Source organism: Mobula birostris, chromosome 3 (genome assembly GCF_030028105.1).
Source record: "Mobula birostris isolate sMobBir1 chromosome 3, sMobBir1.hap1, whole genome shotgun sequence".
NCBI lineage: Eukaryota > Metazoa > Chordata > Chondrichthyes > Myliobatiformes > Myliobatidae > Mobula > Mobula birostris.
In genome coordinates, this window is record NC_092372.1 from 167057593 (window position 1) to 167083302 (window position 25710).

Sequence of the window (25710 nt, forward strand, 5' to 3'; positions counted from 1 at the left end):
TATTTCCATCTGGCATAGTTTGCATATTGTTGTTTGATTGTTTGTGGGTTTTGTATTTCTATATTTATGCTCTATTCTTGGTTGGTGCAGCTGTAATGAAACTCAGTTTCCCTTGGGATCGAAAAAGTATGTCTATGTCTATGTTATCATTTTGCTCCTAGTATATAGTGGCATGCAAAAGTTTGGGCACCCGGGTCAAAATTTCTGTTACTGTGAATGGCTAAGTGAGTAAAAGATGACCTGATTTCCAAAAGGCATAAAGTTAAAGATGACACAGTTCTTTAATATTTTAAGCAAGATTACTTTTTTATTTCCATCTTTTACAGTTTCAAAATAACAAAAAAGGAAAAGGGCCCGAAGCAAAAGTTTGGGCACTCTGCATGGTCAGTACTTAGTAACACCCCTTTGGCAAGTATCACAGCTTGTAAATGCTTTTTGTAGCCAGCTAAGAGTCTTTCAATTCATGTTTGGGGGATTTTTGCGCATTCTTCCTTGCAAAAGGCTTCTAGTTCTGTGAGATTCTTGGGCCGCCTTGCATGTACTGCTCTTTTGAGGTCTACCCACAGATTTTCGATCATGTTTAGGTCGGGGTATTGTGAGGGACATGGCAAAACCTTCAGTTTGTGCCTCTTGAGGTAGTCCATTGTGGATTTTGAGGTGTGTTTAGGATCATTATCCTGTTGTAGAAGCCATCCTCTTCTCATCTTCAGCCTTTTTACAGATAGTGTGAAGTTTGCTTCCAGAATTTGCTGGTATTTAATTGAATTCATTCTTCCCTCTATCAGTGAAATGTTCCCCGTGCCACTGGCTGCAACACAAGCCCAAAGCATGATCTATCCACCCCTGTTCTTAACAATTGGAGAGGTGTTCTTTTCATGAAATTCTGCACCCTTTTTCCTCCAAACATACCTTTGCTCATTGCGGCCAAAAAGTTCTATTTTAACTTCCTCAGTCCACAGGACTTGTTTCCAAAATGCATCAGGCTTGTTTAGATGTTCCTTTGCAAACTACTGAGGCTTAATTTTGTGGTGAGGACGCAGGAAAGGGTTTCTTCTGACGACTCTTCCATGAAGGTCATATCTGTGCAGGTGTCGCTGCACAGTAGAACAGTGCACCACCATTCCAGAGTCTGCTAAATCTTCCTGAAGGTCTTTTGTAGTCAAACGGGAGTTTTGATTTGCCTTTCTAGCAATCCTACGAGCAGTTCTCTCGGAAAGTTTTCTTGGACTTTCAGACCTCAACTTGACCTTCACCGTTCCTGTTAACTGCCATTTCTTAATTACATTACGAACTGAGGAAATGGCTACCTGAAAACGCTTTGCTACCTTATAGCCTTCTCCTGCTTTGTGGGCATCATTTATTTTAATTTTCAGAGTGCTAGACAGCTGCTTAGAGGAGCCCATGGCTGCTGATTGTTGGGACAAGGTTTGAGGAGTCAGGGTATTTATAAAGCTTTGAAATTTGCATCACCTGGCCTTCCTAATGATGATTGTGAACAAGCCATAGCCCTAACAAGCTAATTAAGGTCTGTGACTTTGGTAAAAGTTATCTGAGAGCTCAAATCTCTTGGGGTGCCCAAACTTTTGCATGGTGCTCCTTTCCTTTTTTCCCACTCTAAAATTGTACAAAACAAAAAAAATACACTAATGTTGAAAAGAATGTTTCATCTTTAACTTTATGACTTTCGGAGATCAGTTCATCTTCTACTCACTTAACTATTCACAGTAACAGAAATTTTGACCAGGGGAGCCCTAACTTTCGCATGTCACTGTATCTGTATATCTTGTCTTCTGGGGCAACCTCATGCCCTCTTTTGGACCTCCTGATTTCCTTCTTAAGTGTTCTCTTGCATTTCTCATGCTCCTCAAGTACCTTATTTGTTCCTCACTGCCTATCGCTGACATGCACCTCCTTCTTCTTACCCAAGGCCTCAGTCTCTCTTAAAAACCAAGGTTACCTAAACCTGCTATCCTTGCCTTTTATTCTGACAGGAATCGACTCAAAAATTTTCACTTTTGAAGGCCTTCCACTTACTAATCACAACTTTGCAAATCTGTCTCAGACCACACTTGCCAGATCTTTTCTGTACCATCAAAATTAGCCTTGCAACAATTTAGAATCTCAATCTGAGGACCAAAACTATCCTCTTCCAAGGTTATCTTAAAATTAATGGAATTACGATCATTAGATCGAAAGAGTTCCCCTACACACACCTCTGTCACCTGTCCTGTCTCATTCCCTAATAGGAGATCCAGTATTATACTCTGTCTAGTTGGGACCTCTATATATTAAGGAACCTTTCCTGAATACATCTAACAAACTCTATCCCATCCAGCCAGTTTGCAAGCCGGAGTCTCAGTCAATATGTAGAACGTTAAAATCAGTTACTATCACAACATTATGTTTTTTCCAACTGTGTGCAACCTCTCTACAAATTTGCTCCTCTAAATCCTACTATTGGGTTTCCAAATGTAGTCAAATTGGTCAGAAGATACCTCCTCTAACAAAGCCATGCTGACCATCCATGATGAATATCTGACCACCTGACTTGCAAGTGTAGGTTAATTTTATATCTCAATACTTTTCCAATAACTTCAGTAATGCTGATATAAGACCCACAAGCTTGTAGTTACCTGGCTTACTCTTGTTGACTTTCTTGAATAAAGGTACCATATTTCCTGTCCTCCAGTTATCTGGCACCTTACTTTGGTCAGCAAAGATTTAAAAATCGGTCATAAAACTCATAATTCCATTAATCTTAAAAATGGTGCTGGTTTTTCTTTTTAAGAGATAACATTATTTTGGCTCTTTCTTGTTTAATAGATGCTGGAATGTAAATACTTTCCTTTGTTAAGACTTTATTGTTTCTCTTACAAGGTCAGTTGTTTTTTTTTAAACTGGGGGAGGGAGAGAAAATCCTTTAAATTTTTTTTCCTGTACATACAGAGTGGTCTCAGGCTTCATATTCTATCATCGGTTGCTTGCCTTTTTCTGGGCTTGGGGAGAGGAGGGTGGGGTTAGAGTTAGGAGTTTTTTCCCATTGGGTGGTTCCGGAGCATGCGTGTTCTCAATGGGTTATATTCTTCATCACTGCCAATTTTGATCATCCCGTATTGGTATGTGCTCGGCCCATGTGTAAAGTAGAATAAAATTATAGTATGGTATTTAAACAGATTAATGTAGTAAGTTGGAATGTACATGGTTGGAATCATCCTATCAAACGAGAAAAGACTTTTAAAATTATTAACCCATTCCAACCTGATATAATTTTTGCTCGAGAGACACATATCAGGGCGGGAGATCAAAATAGAATTTTTGGATGGTGGAGGGGTTTGCAGTTTCACTCCACTTCTCAGAGTAAAACTAAAGGAGTGTCCATCTTTATTAAATCCAACATATTTACTCAAGAGGTTATTGAGTCAGATTTTAGTGGTAGATTTTTAATTGTTAAAGGAGTGATCTGTAACAGAAAAGTTGTTTTGGTCAATCTGTACAGTCCTATCTTAGATGATCCTTCTTTTTTAAAAAGGTATTTGCTTTACTGCCTGATTTAAATGAATATATGTTGATAACGGGCGGGGATTTTAACTGTTGTTTTAAATCCTTTGACAAGAGCTCAACCAATCAGCAACTTCCAAATCATTCCGCGTCATTTATTAACTTTTTGACCGATTTTGGATTGATCGAATTACGGAGGTATTTGCACCCCGATAACAGAGAATATTCTTTCTTTTCATATGTTTATAAAAAATATTCGAGGATCGATTATATTATAATCGATGGTATCTCTGTGTCTGACCAACATGTTATTGTATTTGTTATATTGATAGCTAGGAGGGCCATTTTGTTGAAGTGGAAGGTTACATCAGCTCCCACTTTGTCACAATGGTTCTCTCAACTGATGCTATGTCTTAGTTTAGTGAAAATTAGAAGTCGAACCTTTGAACCTATATTTGATTTTGAGAAAAGTTGGGGTTCATTTGCTCGTTACTATCATTTGAGTTCATTGATAGATTTCCTCCACGATCTAATTGTAAATTTTTGGTATTTTTTTTCCTGCTGACGGTTTGATGTTTATCTTTAGAAGCTTTTTGTATGGCGCATGGCTCCAGGGTCGAACACCTAATGGGGTTCCTCCCCCCCAACTTTTTCTTGCTTAGTAGGGTTTTTTTATTATCACCAAAAATTTTTCAATCTTTAAAATAATGTTTTTTTTCTTGAGACATTGTAAGTGTTGCTTACTTCGATGTACTCGTGTTAATGTTGGATAATAATAAAAAAAATTTCAAAAGAAAGAAAGTAAAAATCGGTCAGGGCACCAACAATATTTCACCTTTCCCTCATATATTCCCTGCCTGGAATATATCTCCTCAATCTTGGGGATTTATCTACTATCACTTCTGCCTCCTCCTTTTCAAATAGTAACATATTGTAGACTACCAGACAAGACCACAGTAAATGAATTTCATTGGCTCTTTACTCAACTCTGGAGCAACGAGGATCCACACATAAGGATGCCCTTTTTTGACTATAGATCAGCATTCAGTCCTATCATCCCCTCAAACCTAATCAATAAGCTTCAAGACCTTGGTCTCAGTACTTCTTTGTGCAACTGGATCCTCGATTTCCTCACTTGTAGACCTCAGTCAGTTCTGATTGGCAACAACATCTCTTTCACAATCTCCATCAGCAGAGGTGCACCACAAGGCCGTGTGGTTAGCCCCCTGCTTTACTCACTTTACACTTATGACTGTGTGGCTAACCACAGCTCCAATGCCATATTTAAGTTTGCTGATGACATCACCGTTGTTTGCCAAATTAAAGGTGGTGATGAATCAGCAGATAGGAGGGAGTTTGAAAATCTGGCTGACTGGTGCCACAACAACAACCATTCTGCCATCCAAATCCTAAATGGACATTGAACCTGTGAACACTACCTCACTTTTTTATATATATTATTTCTATTTTTGCACAATTTTTAATCTATTCAATATACATATACTGTAAGTGATTTACTTATTATTTTTTTCTTCTTCTGTATCATGTATTGCATTGAACTGCTGCTAAGTTAACAAACTTCACAACACATGCCAGTGATGATAAACCTGAGTCTGATCCTTCCAATGTCAGCAAGACTAAAGAGATGATTATTGACTTCAGGAGGAAACTGAAGGTCCGTGAGCCATGATCAGCAACTTTAAGTTCCTCGGTGTTATTATTTTGGAGGACCTGTCCTGGGTTTAGCACCCAAGTGCGATTGTGAAGAAAGCACAGCAGCATCTCTACTTCCTTAAGTGGTTCCTAAGATTCGTCATGACATCTAAAACTTCGACAAACTTTTACAGATGTGGTGGAGAGTATATCGATTGATTGCATCACAACCTGGTATAGAAACACCAATGCTGTTGAATGGAAATCCTGCAAAAAGTAGTAGATACTGGCCAGTCCATCATGGGTAAAGCCCTCCCCCAATTGAGCACATCTACATGGAGCATTGTCACAGAAAAACAGCATCCATCATCAGGAAGCCCCACCACCTGGTCATGTTCTCTTTTCGCTGCTGCCGTCAGGAAAGTGGTGCAAATGCCTCAGGATTCACACCACCAGGTTCAGGGACAATTATTACCCCTTAACTATCAGGCTCCTGAACCAGAGAGGATAACTTCACTTACCCCAATACTAAACTGTTTCCACAACCTACGGACTCACAAGGACTCTTCATCTCATGTTCTCGATATTTATTGTTTATTTGTTATTATTATTTTTATTTTTTAAAAATCTTTTTGTATTTCCACAGATTGTTGTCTTTTGCACACTGGTTGCCCTCCTTGTTGGTGCAGTCTTTCATTGATTCCATTATGGTTATCAGATTTAGTGAGTATGCCTGGAAGTAAATGAATCTCAGGTTTGTATGTGGTGACATAGATGTCCCTTGATAATAAATTGACTTTGAATTTTCACTGCCTCCTTCCTGAATTCAGCAACTGCAATGTCTTTCTCCTTAGAGGATGTAGTATTCCTTAGTTATTCCTCTACTAAAACCTCATTGCTCTCACACCTCTCAGTGATTTGCCAATATATCTGCTCCTCTGCTCATGTTAGGAGGTCTGCACTATATATCACCAATGTGATCACTCCTTTTTATTCAAGGATTCCACATGGCCTCACTTGAAGAGTTTTCTGGGATATCTTCCCTAATAACTATAGCAATGGACTCCTTAATCAATAGAATGCCGCCTTCTCTTTTGCATCCTCTTCTGACTGAAGGTTCCAAATCCTTACCAATCAATGCTCTTTCAGAGATTTTCATTTTAATCAAGCCCAACAAAATGGGGTAAATAAATTTATTTGACAGCTGTTAAAAGTTCCAGGTTAAAAAAAAACACTAACACTAGTACTGATTAATTTAGGAAATAAATAAAAGCTGCCTATCTCATCACTTGAGACACAAATTATGCCAATAGTCCAGGGCTTGGTAGAAACAGAAAACATTCAAAATAACATGTCAAAAATCTACCTACAGTATAAAGTCAGAATAATTGTGAACAGAGCAAAGCAGCAGACAGTATGTCGCCAAGATTATTTATTTATTAGAGAACAAAGACAGACATGTCACAAAAGGATCAGCCATTGCATTGAGCAAGGAAAAATTAGCAATCCAGTGACCCAGATAAATAGCTTCTTTATTAAAAAGGGCACTTGATCCAACAGTTATGAAAAGAACTTACAGAACCTCCTGAAAAGAAATCTTAAACAAACCAGGGATGATATCCTCTGAAAGAAAATTCAACATTCAATGCCTCTTCCATAATTCAGTACAAGAAGCTGTACGCATGCACTATAATATTCTAGGCCAAAAGAGGTAATTGATTTCAAATATTTAGTTTCTACATAAATTGTTGAATCAAAACTGACACTAACAATGTGGGTTTTTGTGCTCTCATCAGCCACTCTATATTCAATGTGAACTCCTTCAATTTTCTCCAACACCTGCCGATTTTGTAGCATCAGCTGCTGCCTCATTTCTACCCACTGGAAAATGATGTCTTTCTATACTCTGTCATTTTGAATGACCAAAATTGTACCTTTGTACAGCTAACATTTTTGGTCAAGGATTACCTAATGAGGCGGCACAGTTGCATAGTGGTTAGCAGAATGCTTTACAGTACAGGCAGCTCCGGTTCAATTCCCGTCCTTGCCTGTAAGGAGTTTGTACGTTCTCCCTGTGATCATGTGGGCTTCCTCAGGGTGCTCCAGTTTCCTCCCATAATCCAACAACATACCGGTTAGAAGGTTAATTGATCATTGTAAATTGTCCCATGATTAGGCTAGGATTAAATCGGGGAATTGCTGGGCAGCATGGCTCACAGGGCCAGAAGGGTCTATTCTGCACTGTAGCTCAATAAATAAATAATAATTAAACAATGGAGATATTGGAAGGTGTGTGTTGAAGTCTAAGAGGAAGATTTTAAGAGAATAAAGGTAGATAGTGAGGTTAATGGAGTAGATTACAGAATGTATGACCCAGTCAGTAAATATTGGCAAAATGAGTGGACTATGTACAAGAAGTCAGAGTTATTCAGCCGTAAGATATAGGAGCAGAAGTAGGTCATTTGGTAAATCGAGTCTGCTCTGCAATTTAATCATGGACTGATCTAATTCTTACAGTCACCCCATACCCTTTGATGCCCTGGCTAATCAAGAACCTATATATCTCTGCCTTAATACACACAATGACCTGGCCTCCACTGCTGCTCGTGGCAACAAATTCCACAGATTTCCCACCCTCTGGCTAAAGTAATTTCTCCACATCTCAGTTCTAAAAGGATGTCCTTCAACCCTGAAGTCATGCCCTCCTGTCCTAGAATCCCCTACCATGGGAAATAACTTTGCTGTATCTAATCTGTTCATGCCTTTTAACATTCTGAATGTTTCTATGAGATTCTGCCCCCCCCCCCACCCATTCTCCTGAACTCCAGGAAATACAGCCCAGGAGTTGCCAGACGTTCCTCAAACAGTAACCCTTTCATTCCTGGAATCATTCTTGTGAGTCTTCTCTGAACCTTCTCCAATGTCAGTATATCCTTTCTAAAATAAGCAGCCCAAAACTGCACACAATTATTGTAAAGTAGTGATGGGGATTTTTTTTTGGCAAATAGGAAATAGTGATAATGAACCAACCTCATGACTCTCCCTCACAGCAGCCACCACCCACCAACTCAAGAGACTCTGCCTCTATACTGACCTTCTGTAGTCCTTTTGAGGTCTAGTGTCAAGGCAATGTGTGGAACAAATGACCAGAATAAATGGTTGTCCACTTGAACTGTAGATGGGGAATGGTAGTCAGGGTTCTACTCGGGCACCAGACTTTGTTTTGCACATTTAAATAGTCTTCACCCCAAATTACAGAGACATGATGTGCCTGACCAAAAAGAAAAATCAATGGATTTTGAGCATCCAGGCCATAAATAAAATCCATGTGCCTGATCTTTATCTCCCAGCTTTATATATTGAATCAAGGTCATACAGACACATAAATTGGCCCTTCAGCCCACCAACTCCATGTTGACCTTCTTGCACATCTACAGTAAGCTAATTTGTCTGTATTAGGCCTGTTTAACTACCTGTCTAAATGTCCCTTAAACACAGTACCTGCATCTGACTTTAACACCTCCTCTGATAATGAGATAAATCATACTCTGTATAAAGAACTTGCCCTTAAATTCCCTTCCTTTCACCTTTAACCTATGCTCACTTGTTTTTGGTCCCCCTAACAAGTGGAAAAAATTCAGTATATCTATGTGATTTACGCCTTGTTAATTCTGTATTTCTATGGTCACCCCTCAGCCTGTTACACAATCCTACCCTATCCATTCTCTCTCCATTACTAAAGTCCTCCAGTTCAAAGAATCTCCTCTTTACATTTTTCAATGCATTCACATGCTTCCCATAGTGTGGCAACTTGAAGTGCACACAATACCACAAGTGTGGTCCAACCAGCATTTGTAAAGTAACCTACCCTTACAATGCACCTTCACCACCCTTTCAACTTGTGATGCCACTTACAGGGAATTTTGTACTTGAACCTGCAAGATCCTTGGTATATCTGTACTTCTTGCTGTGTTACCATTTATTGTTTTTCTCCTACCCCAACTTAATTTCCCAAATTGCACCATCTTGTACTAATTGCGCAACTTTCTATCTGATTTACATGCAGCTGTAGCCTTAGACAACCTTCCTCGCTATCCACAACACCACCAACTTGTTGTGTCATTCATAAACTTACTCATCATAGTTCTGGTTGTCTTATTGTATGTGAAAGGATGTGAAAGCTTTTGACAAGGTTGCTACCTGGACTAGATGGCATTTTTAGGGAGTATTCAGTAGTTATGTGTATATAGCAGATATTAATTCAAACAAGAACCAATCTTCAGTTCTTGGTGTAAATTTAAATAAATTCAGGAGGCTTGCAGTTAGCCTTCAGTCTTATTGTAAATTGCAAGCAGTAAACTGAAGTTAAACTGGCCCAAAAACGAAGCGATTGTATATGCAACTGCTAAATGTTAAGACAATGGGGTTGTGTTAATTGGCTTGCATCATACCAGGCAACACTGCTAAGTTATTTACAACATTGTAACTCAAGTTCAAACTGGCAGGTCAGACAGATGTAAACACTTAGTATATTAAACGTGGCCACAGGTACAGGAGATCATTAGTTTTTGTGTACTTACAATATTTATGTACTCAGACAGAGCCCTGACAGCATTAATTTTGGGTGTCTGGCTCTCTGTTGTCAAAAGGTTTTAGAATATTTATGTTAATTAGTTTCTTCCAAAGGCTTTTGAACCTTCAGAAGTGTCTTATCAATTACAATGTACTTCACTATGCATCTCAAAGGAACCATTTGTCAACCAAAAGTATTGAAGTAAACAATGTTATTATAACCATTGAAATTGTATTAAATCACCTACTGTTACCTTTGATCCTAAGGGTATAAAAACGTCATGTATCTTTGGGTTTGGGAGCCTTTCCAAGTGTCTCCAAAATGTTGCCTGCTTGTTGTGATGAATAAGGTCTTCTATATCATCGGTTTCAGTGACTCTCTGGTGACTTTGATCACAGTCACAACAGGCCAGTACTAGGAAGATAGGTTGAGCAAGCTAGGACTTTTCTCTTTGGAGCAGAGGATGAAAGACTTGATAGAGGTGTACAAGATGATAAGAGGCATAGATAGAGTGGACAAACAGAGACCTATTCCCAGGGCAGAAATGGCTAATACAAGGGGACTTATGCTAAGCTGACTGGAAGAAAATCTAGGGGAATGTTAGAGGCAATTCCTTTACAGAGAATGGTTGGAGTGGGGAACATCCTGCTAGGGATGTAGGTAGAGGCATATACATTAGGAGCATTTAAGAAACTCTTGGATAGGCACATGGATGATAGAAAAATGGAGGACCATGCAGTAGGGAAGGGTTAGATTGATCTTAAAGATGGGAAAAAAGGGCAGTACAATATAATAGGTGAAAGGCCTGCACTGTGCTGAAATGTCCTATATGTCTTACATTCATATCCAAGAGTTAATATACATTCAGTGCCCACTTCATTAGGTATAACTGCTCATTAATGCAAATATCTGAACATCCAATCATGAGGCAGCAACACAATGCATAAAAGCATGCAGACATGGTGAAGAGGTTCAGTTGTTGTTCAGATCAAATATCACAATGGGAAAGAAGTGTGATCTAAATGACTTTGACCGTGGAATGATTGTTGGTACCAGATAGGTTATACCTCAGAATCCCCTGGGATTCACAGCCAACAGTCTCTAGAACTTACAAGGAATAGGGTGAAAAACAAAAAATAACCAGAGAGTGGCAGTTCTTGGGCAAAAACACCTTGTTCATGACAGAAGTCAGAGGAGAACAGCCAGACTGGTTCAAACTGACAGGAAGGTGACAGTAACTCAAATAACGTTGTGTTACAACAGCAGTGTGCAGAACAGCATATCCAAATGTGCAACAGGTCAAACCTTTAAGTGGATGGACTTCAGCAGCAAAAGAGCACACAGTGTTCCAGTCTTGTACCTAATAATGTGGCTACTGAGAGTATATCACAAACAAGAATACAGGCACAGAGCCCCTGGGGTACACCACTGGCCACAGACTTCCATTCAGAAAAGCATTTTTACATTTCTAGTCTCTGCATTCTATCACCAGGGCAATTTTGGATCCAATAAGCAAACTCACCTTCAATCTACTTGCCCTAACCTCTTGAGTCAACCAACCATGTGGGACTTTGTAAACCATGATCATACCCTGCTTTTCCATATGTTCATAAGTACCATCCCTTAAAGCGTTCTCCAATAATTTCCCTGCTACTGCCATAAGGCTAACCAAACTGCAGTTATCTGGCCTATCCCTGCAACCCTTCTTAAATAAAGGAACATCAGTTATCCTCCAAATTTCTGGCATTTAACCGTGACTAATTAACATGCAAAAATCTCCTTAGAGCCCAGCTATCTCATCCCTTGCTTTCAGTTGCAACCTGGAATAGATTTAATCAGGCCCTGCAGGTTTATCAACCCTCATATATCCCATGATATTTAACACCACCTCTTTTTAACTCTGATCTGATTCAGATTATCTATATACTCCTCCCTGAATTCACCATCTTCCAGGCTCCTCTTCTGAGATAATACAAATGAGTATTCATTTAGGACCTCACCTACATCATCTGGCTCCACGCACATATTAACCCTTTATTTGCTAAGAGGAGCCATTCCTCTTTTGCTAATCTCTTCAATTACTGATCCGAGAAGAAAATTTTAAACTGAAAAATGCTCTTTTGTAATGAGGCACATAGAGGATTCATTCAAAGATCCAGCACATTTTTGACTTTTTTTTTGGAAGAACTAACTTCCTTTTAAGAGAGCCCCACTTGTGAGTCGTTGTTCTATCGGCAAGCATCAGCTCCCCCTTTAGGGAGGCTGACCTGTGAGTTGTAGTTTTACTTGCAAGCATCACCTCCCAATCTACTTTTCTAGGTCCTTCCCTACACTGTTGAGATCTGCCTTCCTCCAAATTCAATTTCTTAACTTGAGAACCAAGTATATTCCTTTACATAGCTATCTTGAAACATAATGAATTATAGTCTCTGCTTCCAAAGAGCTCTCCCACCACATGCCACCTGCCCGATTTTGTAACCCCAAGATTGAGAACTGACCTGTTCTTGGTAGGACTCTCTACATATTGCATTAAAATGTGTTTTGGTCATTCTTAAGAAACTGTTGAGAACACTCATCAGGTTAGGCAGCATCTGAGGAAAGAGAGCCAGTTAACAATTCAGGTCCAGAACCCTTCACCAGAAGATTGTAACTCAGTCTCTCTTTCCACACGTGCTGTCTGATCAGCTGAGTACTTCCAGCATTTCCTGTCTTTTACTTTATTAAAGGGGAATAGAATAGCTGACTTTCTGACTGTGAATGTGATAGGCTTTGCTTCCCCACCCTTCCTCCCCCAAATAATTTCTTAAAAATAAATTGGCTATTTTTAGATGATCACATATAAGTGATTAGTCTGTTTTTTATAAAGAGAATTTTACATCTGGCTATGTAACATATAAGTAATCTAAAAATGTGTGCAATAAAATACAAAACTTCATTATGGTTTTGCACAATTAAAATAATAAAATGAGATCATTAGCAAATGAAGAAACATTTCCTTCCATGGCTCACCCCACCCCCAACCCGTAACTTGCGATGAAACCGCACAAGGCTGCTCAGGTTTCTCAGCCAAGAATCCACAAGATACCAGCTTCTAATTAACTTCAGAAATGTGGCGCTACATTTGGCATAGAGCAAGCAGATGTACCTCTGTTTCATTAAGTTTGACAGACTAGTCAATTAAATCTTGAGTGTTGAGGAGGGCTTTTTGTACAGGAGCCAGTTGTAGGTCCTGGCAGAAATCTAATCAGTTCCAGGTACAGTTTTATGCTTTCAAAAGGAAGCGCTAAGGTTTTACACCTTATTACAAACACCAAGAGATTTATTAACCCCCCCAAAAAAACTCTCATTACTCACACAATTGAAGGCTCACCCAATTCTGCCATCTGTTTCCAGGAGCACTCATCCATTCCACAATAAATTCCGTTGTTGTTCACTACAATGATTACTATTGGCAGATTATATCTAAAACAAAGCAAATAGTTAATGCTAATCAGTACATCCTTTTAATATGCAACAATTCAACTGTCAGTCATAATCAACAAGACTGCAAAGCAAATTTTAAAATGGTCAAGATAGCAATTGCACAGCACAATTTCACCAGAGCGATAGCAGAGGTTTAGAGCTTAAATATGACAGCTCATAAAAAGATGCTTTGTATACCCTAGAATTTATAAAACTGTGGCTTAATGGGAGGTATTCAATTCAATGATATAGATAAAATGCAAAAAAAAGTCATCTGGTGAGATTCAAAACTTGTCAATTCAAGAGTGATATGAGGAACTACACATAAGCAGTGGAAATATGAAACTTTCTTCAAAAAGGTTTAGAAATTTTTAAGACTGTTAACAATGGACTTTCTTAGTTAGCTATTTAAAATACAAAGGATACTTATGTAACTGAAGACAGAGTAATGGAAACATGTCTTCTGGCCCAAATAGTCCATGCCACTAAGCTGTCCATCATTCAAGATACAGTAGTCCCATTTCCCAGCACCTGGCCCATAATCTTCAGATCTCTCCAATTTACGTACCTGCACAATTGTCTTTTGAAAGTTGTGCTTGTACCTGCAAGAAAATGGGGCTTAATAATCCACAAAACTGACCTAGGCAAATTGCCGACTACTATAAATACTTTTGGTATGAAGAGATCAGGCCATCAGATTATGATCTCCAAAGGTGACTACAAAAGCAGAAAAAAAAATCAGAGCAGAGACCAAGAGGATGATAAGACATAGGAGAAAGCTGCATAGGCATTGAATCACCATGGTTAGTTAACCAACCCATAAAAAGCAGCTAATAAGCAGAAGCTTCAGGTTGGCAGACTGTTACTAGTGGAGTGCTATGGTGGTCAGTTCTCAGGCCTCCATTATTTATATCCTACTTTAGCAAATTAAGTTAAATGATTGAGTGCATTATGGTCAAATACACATACACAAAGATAGGTGGCTAAGCAAACTGTGAGGACAACTGGGAGTATACAGAAGGGAAGTAGATGGACGAAATAAGTGGGCAAAAATTGTGATGGTATTGGTTTCGCAAAGTTTTAGACTCAAACAAAGACCTTAAGCCTATCCAATATAAATAACTATGAGCACTCTCACTAAAGGGAGACTATCCTGTAACAACCCAATCTTCAAAGAGTAATTTCCCTGTTTATTCTCCTCGGTAAGTTTAGCTGCCAATATCCACTATTCGAGTAGTGGGACTCCTCTCCCTTCCAGCTACCAAAATAGTTTAAAACATAACTTGTTAATTTTCTGTGATACACTTTTAAATCCACACATTCTTAAAAGACATTTAAAACTCAGAATTTCTATCCTAAACATTTCCAAATTCTCACAGAGCATTTCTATCTCATCTTGAATCACTAAATCATCTTGAATCTTGAGCAATTATGTAACATTTCCAAATTACAACCAGTTTCTAAAACACAAACCATTTCTAAAACAAAGCACAAAGCTCGAAAACCCAAAGGATTTCTTAAATGCAAAGGATTTCCAAAAACACAGGTACAATTCCTATAAATTAAAAAGACACACCACAACTCAGACAATGAATTGCCATTGCAGAAACCGAAGCCTGAGGAAGGGATCCTTGTTCACTCCGTGTTTCTTCCCATGATTCTTCATACTATTCCTCACCCCGTTCCTAATAAGCTTCAACTGCTCTCTTTTTTTTCCCCGCACTTGGGTGACTTAAAACACATATGACAATTCCTCAGATATCATTTTAACACAAATAATCTAAAAGCAGTATTTTGGAGATGTAGATCTGTAAAACTAATTTCTGGGTACATAAGCCTTTCAACTATATACACAGTTATTGATATGCTAAATAATATTCTCCAGTTTCTGCAAACTTCCTTGAACTAAGTAACTTAAGAGTCAGCTTGTCTGTTTGATACAACCTATTGTTTATACTGCATCTTGAGCAATAATAAACCAGGTACAGTGAGTTAGCACCTGCTTCTGCACAGACTGAGCATTTGCAAAATACAGAGCTTGTATGCAAAGCTGTGTTTTAACTTCAAGCTGATAACTATTTTCCATTTCCATTATAAGAACCGCAGACTGACTTCCATACATGACCAGATACATCTGTATTTGATCTTACAAATGATAGCTGTGTTTAGGAAGCAAGCTTAGCAAAAGAAACAAGAAGTAAATGTCCATCAAAAAAATTGCCAGGTGGAGCAGTGAACTATAACGTTGCCCACTTTATAGTAAGAACACAAAAGGAGAATAAGAATTAAATAAAGAGAGACTGCAGAATACTGCTATGCAGAAGGACCTGGATGTCATCTGTTCAGGAGTCTTGCCACAATTTCACAGAGGCAAGAGTAACAATGTACATTTATGGAGGAGAACATACGTTAAGAGGAGGTAGTGCACAGGAAGATACACTGGATGGATCTCTGGGATGAAGTAATTGTCTAATTAGGAAAACAAACAGGTTAGAATTGGAGTTTAGAAGAGTGTAGAAGATGGTTTGACAAGGTGGATGGTGAAAAGATGTTACTTCGCATGGGGATTCTTGACTGAGGGAGAACAGATTCAAAACAAGGACTTCAGACATGGATCAGGAGTATTTCCCATCCCCACTCCAAGAGGGGTGTAAATCATTAGAATTTTCTCTATCAGAGTTATGGAGATTGAACCATGCTCAAGACCTAGAAAAGACAAAGAGTAATAGAACACTATAGCACAGAAAAAGGCCATTTGGCCTATCGAGTCAGTGCCAAACTATTAACCTGCCTAGTTCCATTGACCTGCACCCAGACGGTAAGCCACTGTACCCCTTCCATCATGTACCTATCCAAATATATCTTAAATGTTGAAATCAAAACTGCATCCATTACATCCGCTAGCAGCTCATTCCACATTCCCACCACCCTCTGGGTGAAGTAGCTCCCCCTCATGTTCCCCTTAAACATTTCATCTATTATCATTAACCCATGACCTCCAGTTCTAGTCTCACCCATCCCCAATGGAAAAAGCCTGCTTACATATGTTCTATCTATACCACTCACACCTCTATTGAGTCTCCCCTCATTCTCCGATTCTCAAGGGAATAAAGTCCCTTTCAACCTTTCCTTATAACTCAGATCAGCGAGTCTTGTCAATATCCTTGTACATCTTCTCTGAACCCTTTCAATCTTACAGACATCTCTCCTGTAGGCAGGTGACCAAAACTGCATGCAATACTTCAAATTAGGCTTCACCAACATCTTAGGGAACCAACTGACAGATTTTTGCTCTATAGAAGAATCAAAGGTTATAGGCTACAGGCAGGAAAGTGGAGTTGAGGCCAAGATCAGGTCAGCCATGATTTGATGGCCAGGAAGACTTGAGGGGCCACAGGGCCTTCACCTCTGAAATCATCTCCTCCACAATCTCTGTCAGCAGAGGAGCATCACAAGGGTGTGTGCTTGGCCCCTGCTCTACTCGCTTTGCACCTATGACTGTGTGGCTAAGTACAGCTCCAACACCATAAGCAAGCTTGTTAATGACACCACTGTTGTGGGCTGTATCAAAGGTGGTGATGAATCAGCATACAGGAGGGAGACTGAAAATTTGGCTGAGTGGTGTAATATCAACAGCCTCTCACTAAATGTTAATAGGACCAAGGAACTGATTGTAGACTTCAGGAGAGGAAAACCAGAGGTCCATGAGCCAGTAATCACCGGAGCTTCAGAGGTGGAGAGGGTCAGTAACCTTAAATTCTTGGGTGTTACTATATCAGAGGACCTGCCCTTGTGCCATCATATAAATATTCTTGCAAAGAAAGCATAACAGTGCCTCTACTTCCTCAGGAGTCTAAGGAGATAAGGCATGTTTTCAAAAACCTTGGCAAACTTCTATAGATGTGTGGTGGAAAGTGTGCTGACTGGCTGCATTATGGCCTGGTAGGGGAACACCAATGCCTTTGAGTGGAAAATCCTACAAAAGGTAGTGGATTTGGCCCAGTACATCACGAGTAAAGCACTCACAACCACTGAGCACATCAATATGAAACTTTGCTGTAGAAAAGCAGCATCCATCATCGAAGATTTTCACCACCCAGGCCATGCTCTTTTCTCACGGCTGCCATCTGGTAGAAGGTACAAGAGCCTCAAGACTTGCACCAGGTTCAGAAACAGTTGCTACCCCTCAACCATCAGGTTCTTGAACAAAAGGGGATAAATACACTCATTCTATTTCTGCTGTTTGCACAACTAACAGTCGCACTTTAAGGATTCTTTATTTTGTTATTTCATACTCATTAATTTTCGCTATTTATTTATATTTGCATTTACACAGTTTGTTGCCCATTGATGCTGTTCACAGTTAATGTTCTATGGACTTGCTAAGTATGCCTGCAGGAAAAAGAATCTCAGGGTTGTATGTGATGACATGTATGTACTCTGATAACAAATTTTACTTTGAACTTGCTGTCATTATATTGTTTCAATGGGCAACAGGACAAAGTAGAAGAAATTGCACATACACAAGCTACTGAAGTGAAACAACACATAAGAGCAGGCAAAGTTATACTGATTTTACCAAATGCCTCATCTAACTCTTCATTTCACATATATTCCACCAGGGAATAAAGTAGCAAAGTACCGACTCCTCTGGTGCAAGACACACAAAATGCTGGAGGATCTCAGAAGGCTAGACAGCACCTATGGAAAAGAGCAAACAATCGACGTTTCCTGCTGAGACCCTTCATCAGGCCCGACTCCTCTGGATTGAATTTGGTTGAAAGTAAGAAAAGCATACCGAAATTCTGGAGATGCAATTATCAATGCAAAAATGTCATGTTGTACAGGCGGTTCAAAAGCCCAACTCCGAAAGGGAGGCCATAGCTATATGATTGCAGGGATAGTATCCAAGAAAAAGAGTGACTAGTACATCTCTATGAAACAGGGAACACAACATTACTCATTTCCCTCCGAAACAGCAATGCTCTTCAGTCCTCAATCTTGTTCTCCAGCGACTGTACAAGATATTGGGTAGAGGGAGTTTCATACCCAGCATTTTAGCCTGGCATGGGGTCCTCCCCTCCCCCCTCTCTTTCAGCTGTGGCGATGCACCTTCGTCCTCTGCTTAAGGATGCCATAACTGCATGCTTAAGAGTTAAGTTCACTGAGTCCCTCAGAAGATCATGAGACTACTCATTCGTTAAGATGGTTCAAAAGCACATTACTAAAAGGAAAATTACAGACTGCAGATTGCGGTGACTATGCTTCAATAGAAGTATACTTTCAATAGAACTTTTGTAAGCTACCTGCAAAACTTTGCTGAGGTTCATCTTGCCTTTTGAAGATCTTGCCATCTACGTATACAATACAGAATGGTGGAGGAACTCAGCAAGCCAGGCAGCAGCTATGGAGGAGAATTCTAACTTGCTGAGTTCTTCCACCATTTTGTGTGTGTTGCTGTAGACTTTCAGAATCTTCTGTGTCTTTTCTTGTGCTTTTGTACACTTTGTACCTTCTATGGGAACACTTGAGCAAGGGGAAGAATTTGCTTTGAAGGACCTTTCACAGCCATAGAGCCTTCCAAAGCACATTGTGAGCAATTCAATACACTCACATTTAAAAAAAATACAGCAAACAAACTAAAAACAGCAGGACACACAAAAAGGAGTAAAACAAATTACCAGATGAAAATTTTAAAAATTACAGATGCTAGGAATCTTAAGAAACAGAAAATGCTGAAAATACTCAGCAGGTCAGGATGCATCATTCAGAAGCGAGAGACAGAGTTAACATTGCAGGTTGAAGAGCCTTCATCAGTCTGTCACTCTTCCCACAAGTGCTGCCTGATCAACTGAGTATTTCAAACATTTTCTGTTTTATTTCAAATAATGAGATACTGGAAATACCTAACAGGTCAAGCAGTATCTGTGCAGAGAACAACATAGTTAGCATTTCAGGTCAATGGCCTTTCAGCAGAAGAAAGGTCAATGGCCAGAGATGTTAACCCCGTCTCCTTTTACAAATGCTAATGAATATTTCCATCAATTTCTGATTAACTTCAGGTTTCTGCTTTCCATCAAATTTAGCTTTTATACTATTAGATTGGTGTTTTTTTTTAATCAGACTATTATGTAGTTTAATGGGGGAGGAACTGAACAGAAGAAGAGATTGGCTGCTTCATTAGCTCTTAATTCCATGGGCATTTCTCCAATGGCTCAGGAAGCAATTGCTTTACTCCAGACCATAGTTGTTCACATGACTTTGTATTTAACAAAAGTAGTAGGCTTAAAACAACAGTCACCCTTTAATAGCTTATTCAAAATAGAATTTGGAAGGTTGGTCTGGATTCCTTCTTCATTCTGCCTTAAGCTATACCATAGTATCTTCAGGTTACACGAAACCACCAGCAGTCTATATGTTCTTTCTACTCTAGCACACATTATGAATAAATTCCTTCAATATTAAGAAATGAAGTGGATGACTGCATATAATGTAAATATATTCTGCTGTAATTTCTGGGATTTCCAAGCATTCATTCATAGCTTACATACTTCTTGTTTGTCTGATTCTCCCCTGCTCCCAACTTATTTCACTGAAATGAGGGAAACCCCCTTCAACAGTAAAGCAACTGATCTTTGCAAAGACAAACATTACTCAAGCATGTGCAAGGACCCATTCATTGACAGCACGCCAGACAAAGACTTTCTGAAGATGGATTACACATACAGTGGATTCCGTTTATCTGGGCCAAAAGTTAATTGGACAGCCGCTTATTTAGGACAACTCTTAAAACAAAAACTAATCAAGAAAATAGCTTAGTATCCGTTTGTATTTGGGACACTATGCTACTAAATTGGGACAGGAGATGATCAGTCACCTGCACTTATGTAACTGTTAAGACACTACACCGTGCTTAGAGTGAACATTGCTTTAGTTGCATATGCTTGTGTTAAGTCGTCCGTTTGGGCAACAGATGTCAAGTCAAAAAGCAGTGATTTTTGATTATTTAGTTTATTTTTAATTAAAAAAAAATTGAGACCTTTGCTAAGATGCCATGAAAAGATTTGTCACTAGCTGAAAAAAATAACCGCAGTGGACCAAATTAAAAGCCATCCACCTAACACCACTCATTATCAGCCGGCCGAGATAACTGGAGTGCCAAAATCTACAATTGTACGCTTGATACATCAGCAATATGAACGTGAGAAGAATGGGCGTTACTCCAGGGACAACAGGGAACATCTCAAAGGCAAAACTGAAGGTAAGACTCCAGATGTTCAAGAGGCTCTCGATCAATGGTTTTCCATTGTAACTGGACAAGGTGTGTGTACTCCTGGACCAATGTTACAAAACAAATCAGAGGAGTGAGCTAAAAAGCTGGATCATGAAGATTTTAAAGCAACAAATGGTTGGTTATAAATGTAGGCACCATATTAAATTCAAGAAAGCACAAGGCAAGAAAGGTAGTGTTGATGCTGTAAGTGCAGAAACATGGAAATTGGCAAAACTCCCTGACTGGCTTCAAAAAAATCTCTGCAGATGGTATCTACAATGCTGATGAATTAGGCCTTTTTTTAAATCGTGCCATGCCGGACGGTTCACTTTGTTACAAACATGCAGCACTATCAGGTTAAAAGAAAGCAATGGATTGCATAACTATGTTGCATTGTTCAAATATGTCATGAACTGGAAAAAATAAATTGTTGGTTATTGGGAAAAGCGTTAAACCTCAATGCTTTAAGGGGCCAAGAATGACTTTAGAAATTTTTAAGAAATGGCTGATGTTTGGGATAAGGAACTATTGCAGAAATCAAGCAAAATTCTCCTGCTTGTTGACAATTGTGCAGCACACCTTACTGCAGAATGTTTGAGAAAAATACAGCTGGAATTTCTACCAGCCAATACAACATCCTTGTGTAGCCAATGGATATCGGAATCATAAAAAATTTAAAGATGTATTTTCTTCAAAAATAATTTAGGAATTTCAAACCTTCACTTCAAATTATCTCATGTTTACTTACAGTGTCTGTAAGAAGTATTCACCATCCCCTTGGAAATTTTCATGCTTTATTGTTTTACAACATTGAATCACAGTGGATTTAATTTGGCTTTTTTGACACTGATCAACAGAAAAAGACACTTTTGTGTCAAAGTAAAACCAGATCTCTACAAATTGACCCAAATTAATTACAAATATAAATCACAAAGTAATTGATTATATTCACCTACCCCTCCCCTTTAATATGACACACCAAATCATCACTGGTGCAGCCAACTGGTATTACAAAAAACATAATTAGCTAAATGAAGATCTGTTTTTGGAGACCTGTGCAAAGTCAAGGTTTTTCAATTGATTGTAGTAAAAATATATCTAGAATGTCCAATTGCTGTTAAGTCAGTATCCTGGCAAAAACTACGCCATGAAGACAAAAGAACACTCCAAGCAACTCCATGAAAAGGTCATTGAAAAGATTAGTCAGGAGATGAATAAAAGAAAATCATCAAGAAATGGAAAGAATATGGCACAGCTGTAAATCTGCTGAAAGCAAGCCGTCCTCAAAAACTAAGTGACCGTGCAAGAAGGTGACGAGTGAGGGAGGCCACCAAGAGACCTATGACAACTCTGGAGGAGTTACAAGCTTCAGTGGCTGAGATGGCAGAGATTATGCAGATAGCAACTGCTGCCTGGATGCACCACCAGTCACAGCTTTATGGAAGAGTGGTAAAGAGAAAGCCACTGTTGAAAAAAACTCACATGAAATCTCAGCTAGAGCTTGCCAGAAGGCATGTAGGAGACTCTGAAGTCAGTTGGAGGAAGGTTCTATGGTCTAATGAAACCAAAACTGAGATTTCTGGCCGTTAGACTGAACGCTATGTTTGGCATAAGCCAAACAATGCACATCATCAAAAAATACACCATCCCTATCATGAAGCATTGTGGTGGCTGCATCATGCTGAGGGGATGCTTCACTGCAGCAAGCACTGGAAGGTTTGTAAAGGTAGAGGGTGAAATGAATGCAGCAAAATACAAGGAAGTCCTGGCGGAAAACCTAATGCAGTCTGCAAGAGAACTGTGACTTGGGAGAAGATTTGTTTTCCAGCAAGGCAATGACCCCAAGCATAAAGCTAAAGCTACACTGGAATGGCTCAAAAACAGTAAAATTAATGTCCTGGAGCAGCCAAATCAGAGTCCAGACCTCAATCCAATTGAGAATTTGTGGTTGGACTTAAAAAATGTTGTTCACTCACGATTCCCATGCAGTTTGACAGAGCTTCAGCAATTTTGTAAAGAAGAATGGGGAAAAATTGCAGCATCTAGCTGTGCGAAGCCGATAAGGACTTATCCACACAGACTCGAGGCTGTAATTGCTGCCAAAGGTACATCTACTAAATACTGACTTGAAGGGGGTGAATACATGCAATCAATTATTTTGTGTTTTATATTTGTAATTAATTTAGATCACTTTGTAGAGATCTGTTTTCACTTTCACATGAAAGAGTCTCTTGATCAGTGTCAAAAAAGCCAAGTTAAATCCACTGTGATTCACTGTTGTAAAACAATAAATCATGAAAACTTTCAAGTGGGGGTGTGTGAGTACTTTTTATAGGTACCGTATTCAGTAACTGAAAAATGAAATTGCCTTGGAAATACAGTCTGAAATCATTACTCAATTTCCTGAAGTTGATTCCAAGCTACCTCACACATCTATCAATGTTACATATTACAGGTACTACAACCTGAATGGTGCTTTGATTTAGAATAACCAACGTATTTATTTTGATACTAGTGATGTAGTAAAAGCAGATCCAGGAATCTGGAGGAAACAAAGAAACCAATTGCTAGAGAAACTCAGTGGATCAGTGAGCATTTATGGAGGCAGATACAGTGTCTCAAACTGAAAAAGTGATCACCATCAGTCTCCACAATCGCTGCCTGACCTGCAAAGTTCCTCCTGCACGTTTGTTTTTTGCATGTAGTAAATGCATCACAGCTGCTTTATAGGTCTTGCATACAAGATTAAAAATAATCTACCGTATGAGAAAATAATTTGGTAATTCAGTATACTTTCTCCCGCAGAAGTTTCATGTGCTGACTGTAACTTATTATTCTTCATTATTCACTTCATAAGCGAGGCAATTTCTGCTTTACCTGAGTTAGCTCATTTCACATGGATTTGGAAAAGGAACAAAAGTCATGACTAAATTTGTACTGGTCCAGCAGCGTAGATCAAGGTGAAGGGGCACTAAGAAGTGCAATAAAGGATAAAGGTTCATCAGTCTGATTCCTGCAATATAGGGCTGCTGTCCAGAAGGAGGTTCGGTTATCTAGCTCTGTATTCAGCACAAATTAGAAAAATAAGAGAAGATCTCAAAGAAATATACAGTCCAAACTTCCAACAGGGCCTGACAGGTTAGATACGGGGGGATAAGAAATCCAGAAATAGGGGCAATGTCTCAGGAAATTGGGTCAGACTGAAAAGTCTCTTCACTCAACTGTGTGAACCTATGGAATCATCCATCACAGAACGTGGTGGTGGCCAATTATTACAGAAGGATGTATCAAAAGGTAGGGGAAAAGAGTGGAAATTTGGTGTTAAGAATAGAGGATCAGAACATGTTTGGACTGAATAGGCAATAAATCTCAACTAGCCAATCTGACCCCTATTTTTGTTTTGTTGATATGTCTGTAAGATAATGATCGATTCCTGCTGAAGCAATGTGAGAAAGCAAAATCACTGGTAACAATGTTGGATGGGATTTTCAGAAAGATCAGAAACAACTGAAATACATTCAAGTATTAAAATGCATAAGTATTGACACAAAGTTAAAAATACACATTGAAAATCAAGTAATTAAAAAGGCCTTGCCATTCCAATAATCTGACTATATACCGCTGAAGCACACTGCATCCTCCAAGCAAAGCACACTGCCACTTAACTTAAAAATGTAGGTTACTTCCCACATCTCAGGAACCACCTTCCAATGAAAGCAGACAATGATATTCACTGAATATCCTCAAATGTGCTAACACAGCCTTCAGCTGTCTGAAGATCAAGACTTCAAGCCTGGCAGGAAGTTCACACACTACCAGGCAGCTATGATCCTTGCCCTAAAATATGCCCTGAACTATGCTCTGAAATATGAATAACCTACAGCAGATATTACAAGTCACTGGAGAGATACCATCAATTCTATCTCTGCAAAATTCTCCAAATCCAAAGAAAGGATAGGAGAACCAGTGCTAGCATCCCCTCCCAGGCACCACCTCCAGCACTGAGGCTCCAATTAAACTAACCGGCTCCAATAGGCAGGTCATCTCATTGATTTTAACTGCCACTTAGTGAGAAATTGATGTGTGGACAAAGAAAACTCTTCAAGGATGCAGTCAATGCCTCCTTGAGAAAGTGAGAATCCCAAGTCCAAAGAAAAAGGAGTGGAATTGAAAACCTCAAATCCATTGATCAGGAGCACAAGGAACCACTGCAATTGTGGCAGAAGGGGCACTTCCCAAGCTCCTCACCCTCACACTCCACCAAGCATTTCTCGTCTGTGGTTCCCACATCAGCCACAGAAACAGTATCCTGAAATTGATACGCCAGAGAGAAACTGAAGAAATAACCATAGTCTCACTACTTGAAAATCCACCATTTTTCAGCCTGGCATACAGTAATGGATTCTGGATTTAAACTTTGGGTTTCTAAGGGTATTTTCCATCTAGGAGATTTGTTTGATGAAGGAACGATGATGTCTTTTAGTCAAATAGTACAGAAATTTAACATACCTAACAAGAATCTTTTTCGTTTCTTTCAGATAAGAGATTACGTACAGAAAAAAACATCATTGTTAACTGATTTCTATAGTTCTGACATGGAAAAGAGGGTGTTTAGTTCTAAGGGTGAAGTCTCTATTAGTACTTTTTAACAGCATCCTGAGGGAATGTTCTTGTGGAGAGGCTCAGCAGCTGGGAAGGGTCTGGGAGGAAGAGCTGGAGTAGAAATTACATGGGAAGACATCTGTGATAATGCAAAGATGATTTCAGTTTGTAATAGAACTAAAGCATTCCAACTCAAAATTCTGCATAGTGCCCACCTGACTCCAGATCGTCTCTCGAAATTTAAGACAGGGCTTCTCCAATGTGTCCTAAATGTAAAGCAAATACCGGAACTTTCACCCACTGTTTCTGGACTTGTCCCAAACTTCAGGCATACTGGAGTGATATTTTGGGTGAAATGTAAGATTCTGAAGATGGAGCTTGAACTGGACCCAGTGTCTTTTCTCTTAGGCTTACCCAGCAGTCGTATTATTAATGCACATCAGAAAAAACTTTTTAACATCCTGACTTTTTATGCGAGGAAGAACATTTTACTTTGTTGGATATCCGATAAGGCGCCTGGACTTTTTGGTTGGCGTACATTAATCATGGAATACATTCCTTTGGTCTTTTTGACATGTATGGTACACTCAAAATCAAATAGTTTTCATAAAACATGGCAACCTTTTCTGCAGTATATAGATGTAAACCT

At 39.2% G+C, this 25710-nt stretch overlaps 1 protein-coding gene across 3 annotated transcripts in view; it reads right to left on the reverse strand.

Annotated features, from left to right (window-relative positions):
• The window catches only part of hacl1 (2-hydroxyacyl-CoA lyase 1), a 120147-nt gene that overhangs the window by 16975 nt on the left and 77462 nt on the right, over positions 1-25710 (reverse strand). For 2 of the 3 annotated variants that reach the window (XM_072253632.1, XM_072253631.1), the window contains one exon: positions 13079-13186. In XM_072253632.1, coding sequence (XP_072109733.1) covers positions 13079-13186 — 108 coding nt within the window. The remainder of the gene's footprint in view (positions 1-13078; positions 13187-25710) is intronic. The other variant, XM_072253633.1, reaches the window with a different exon arrangement.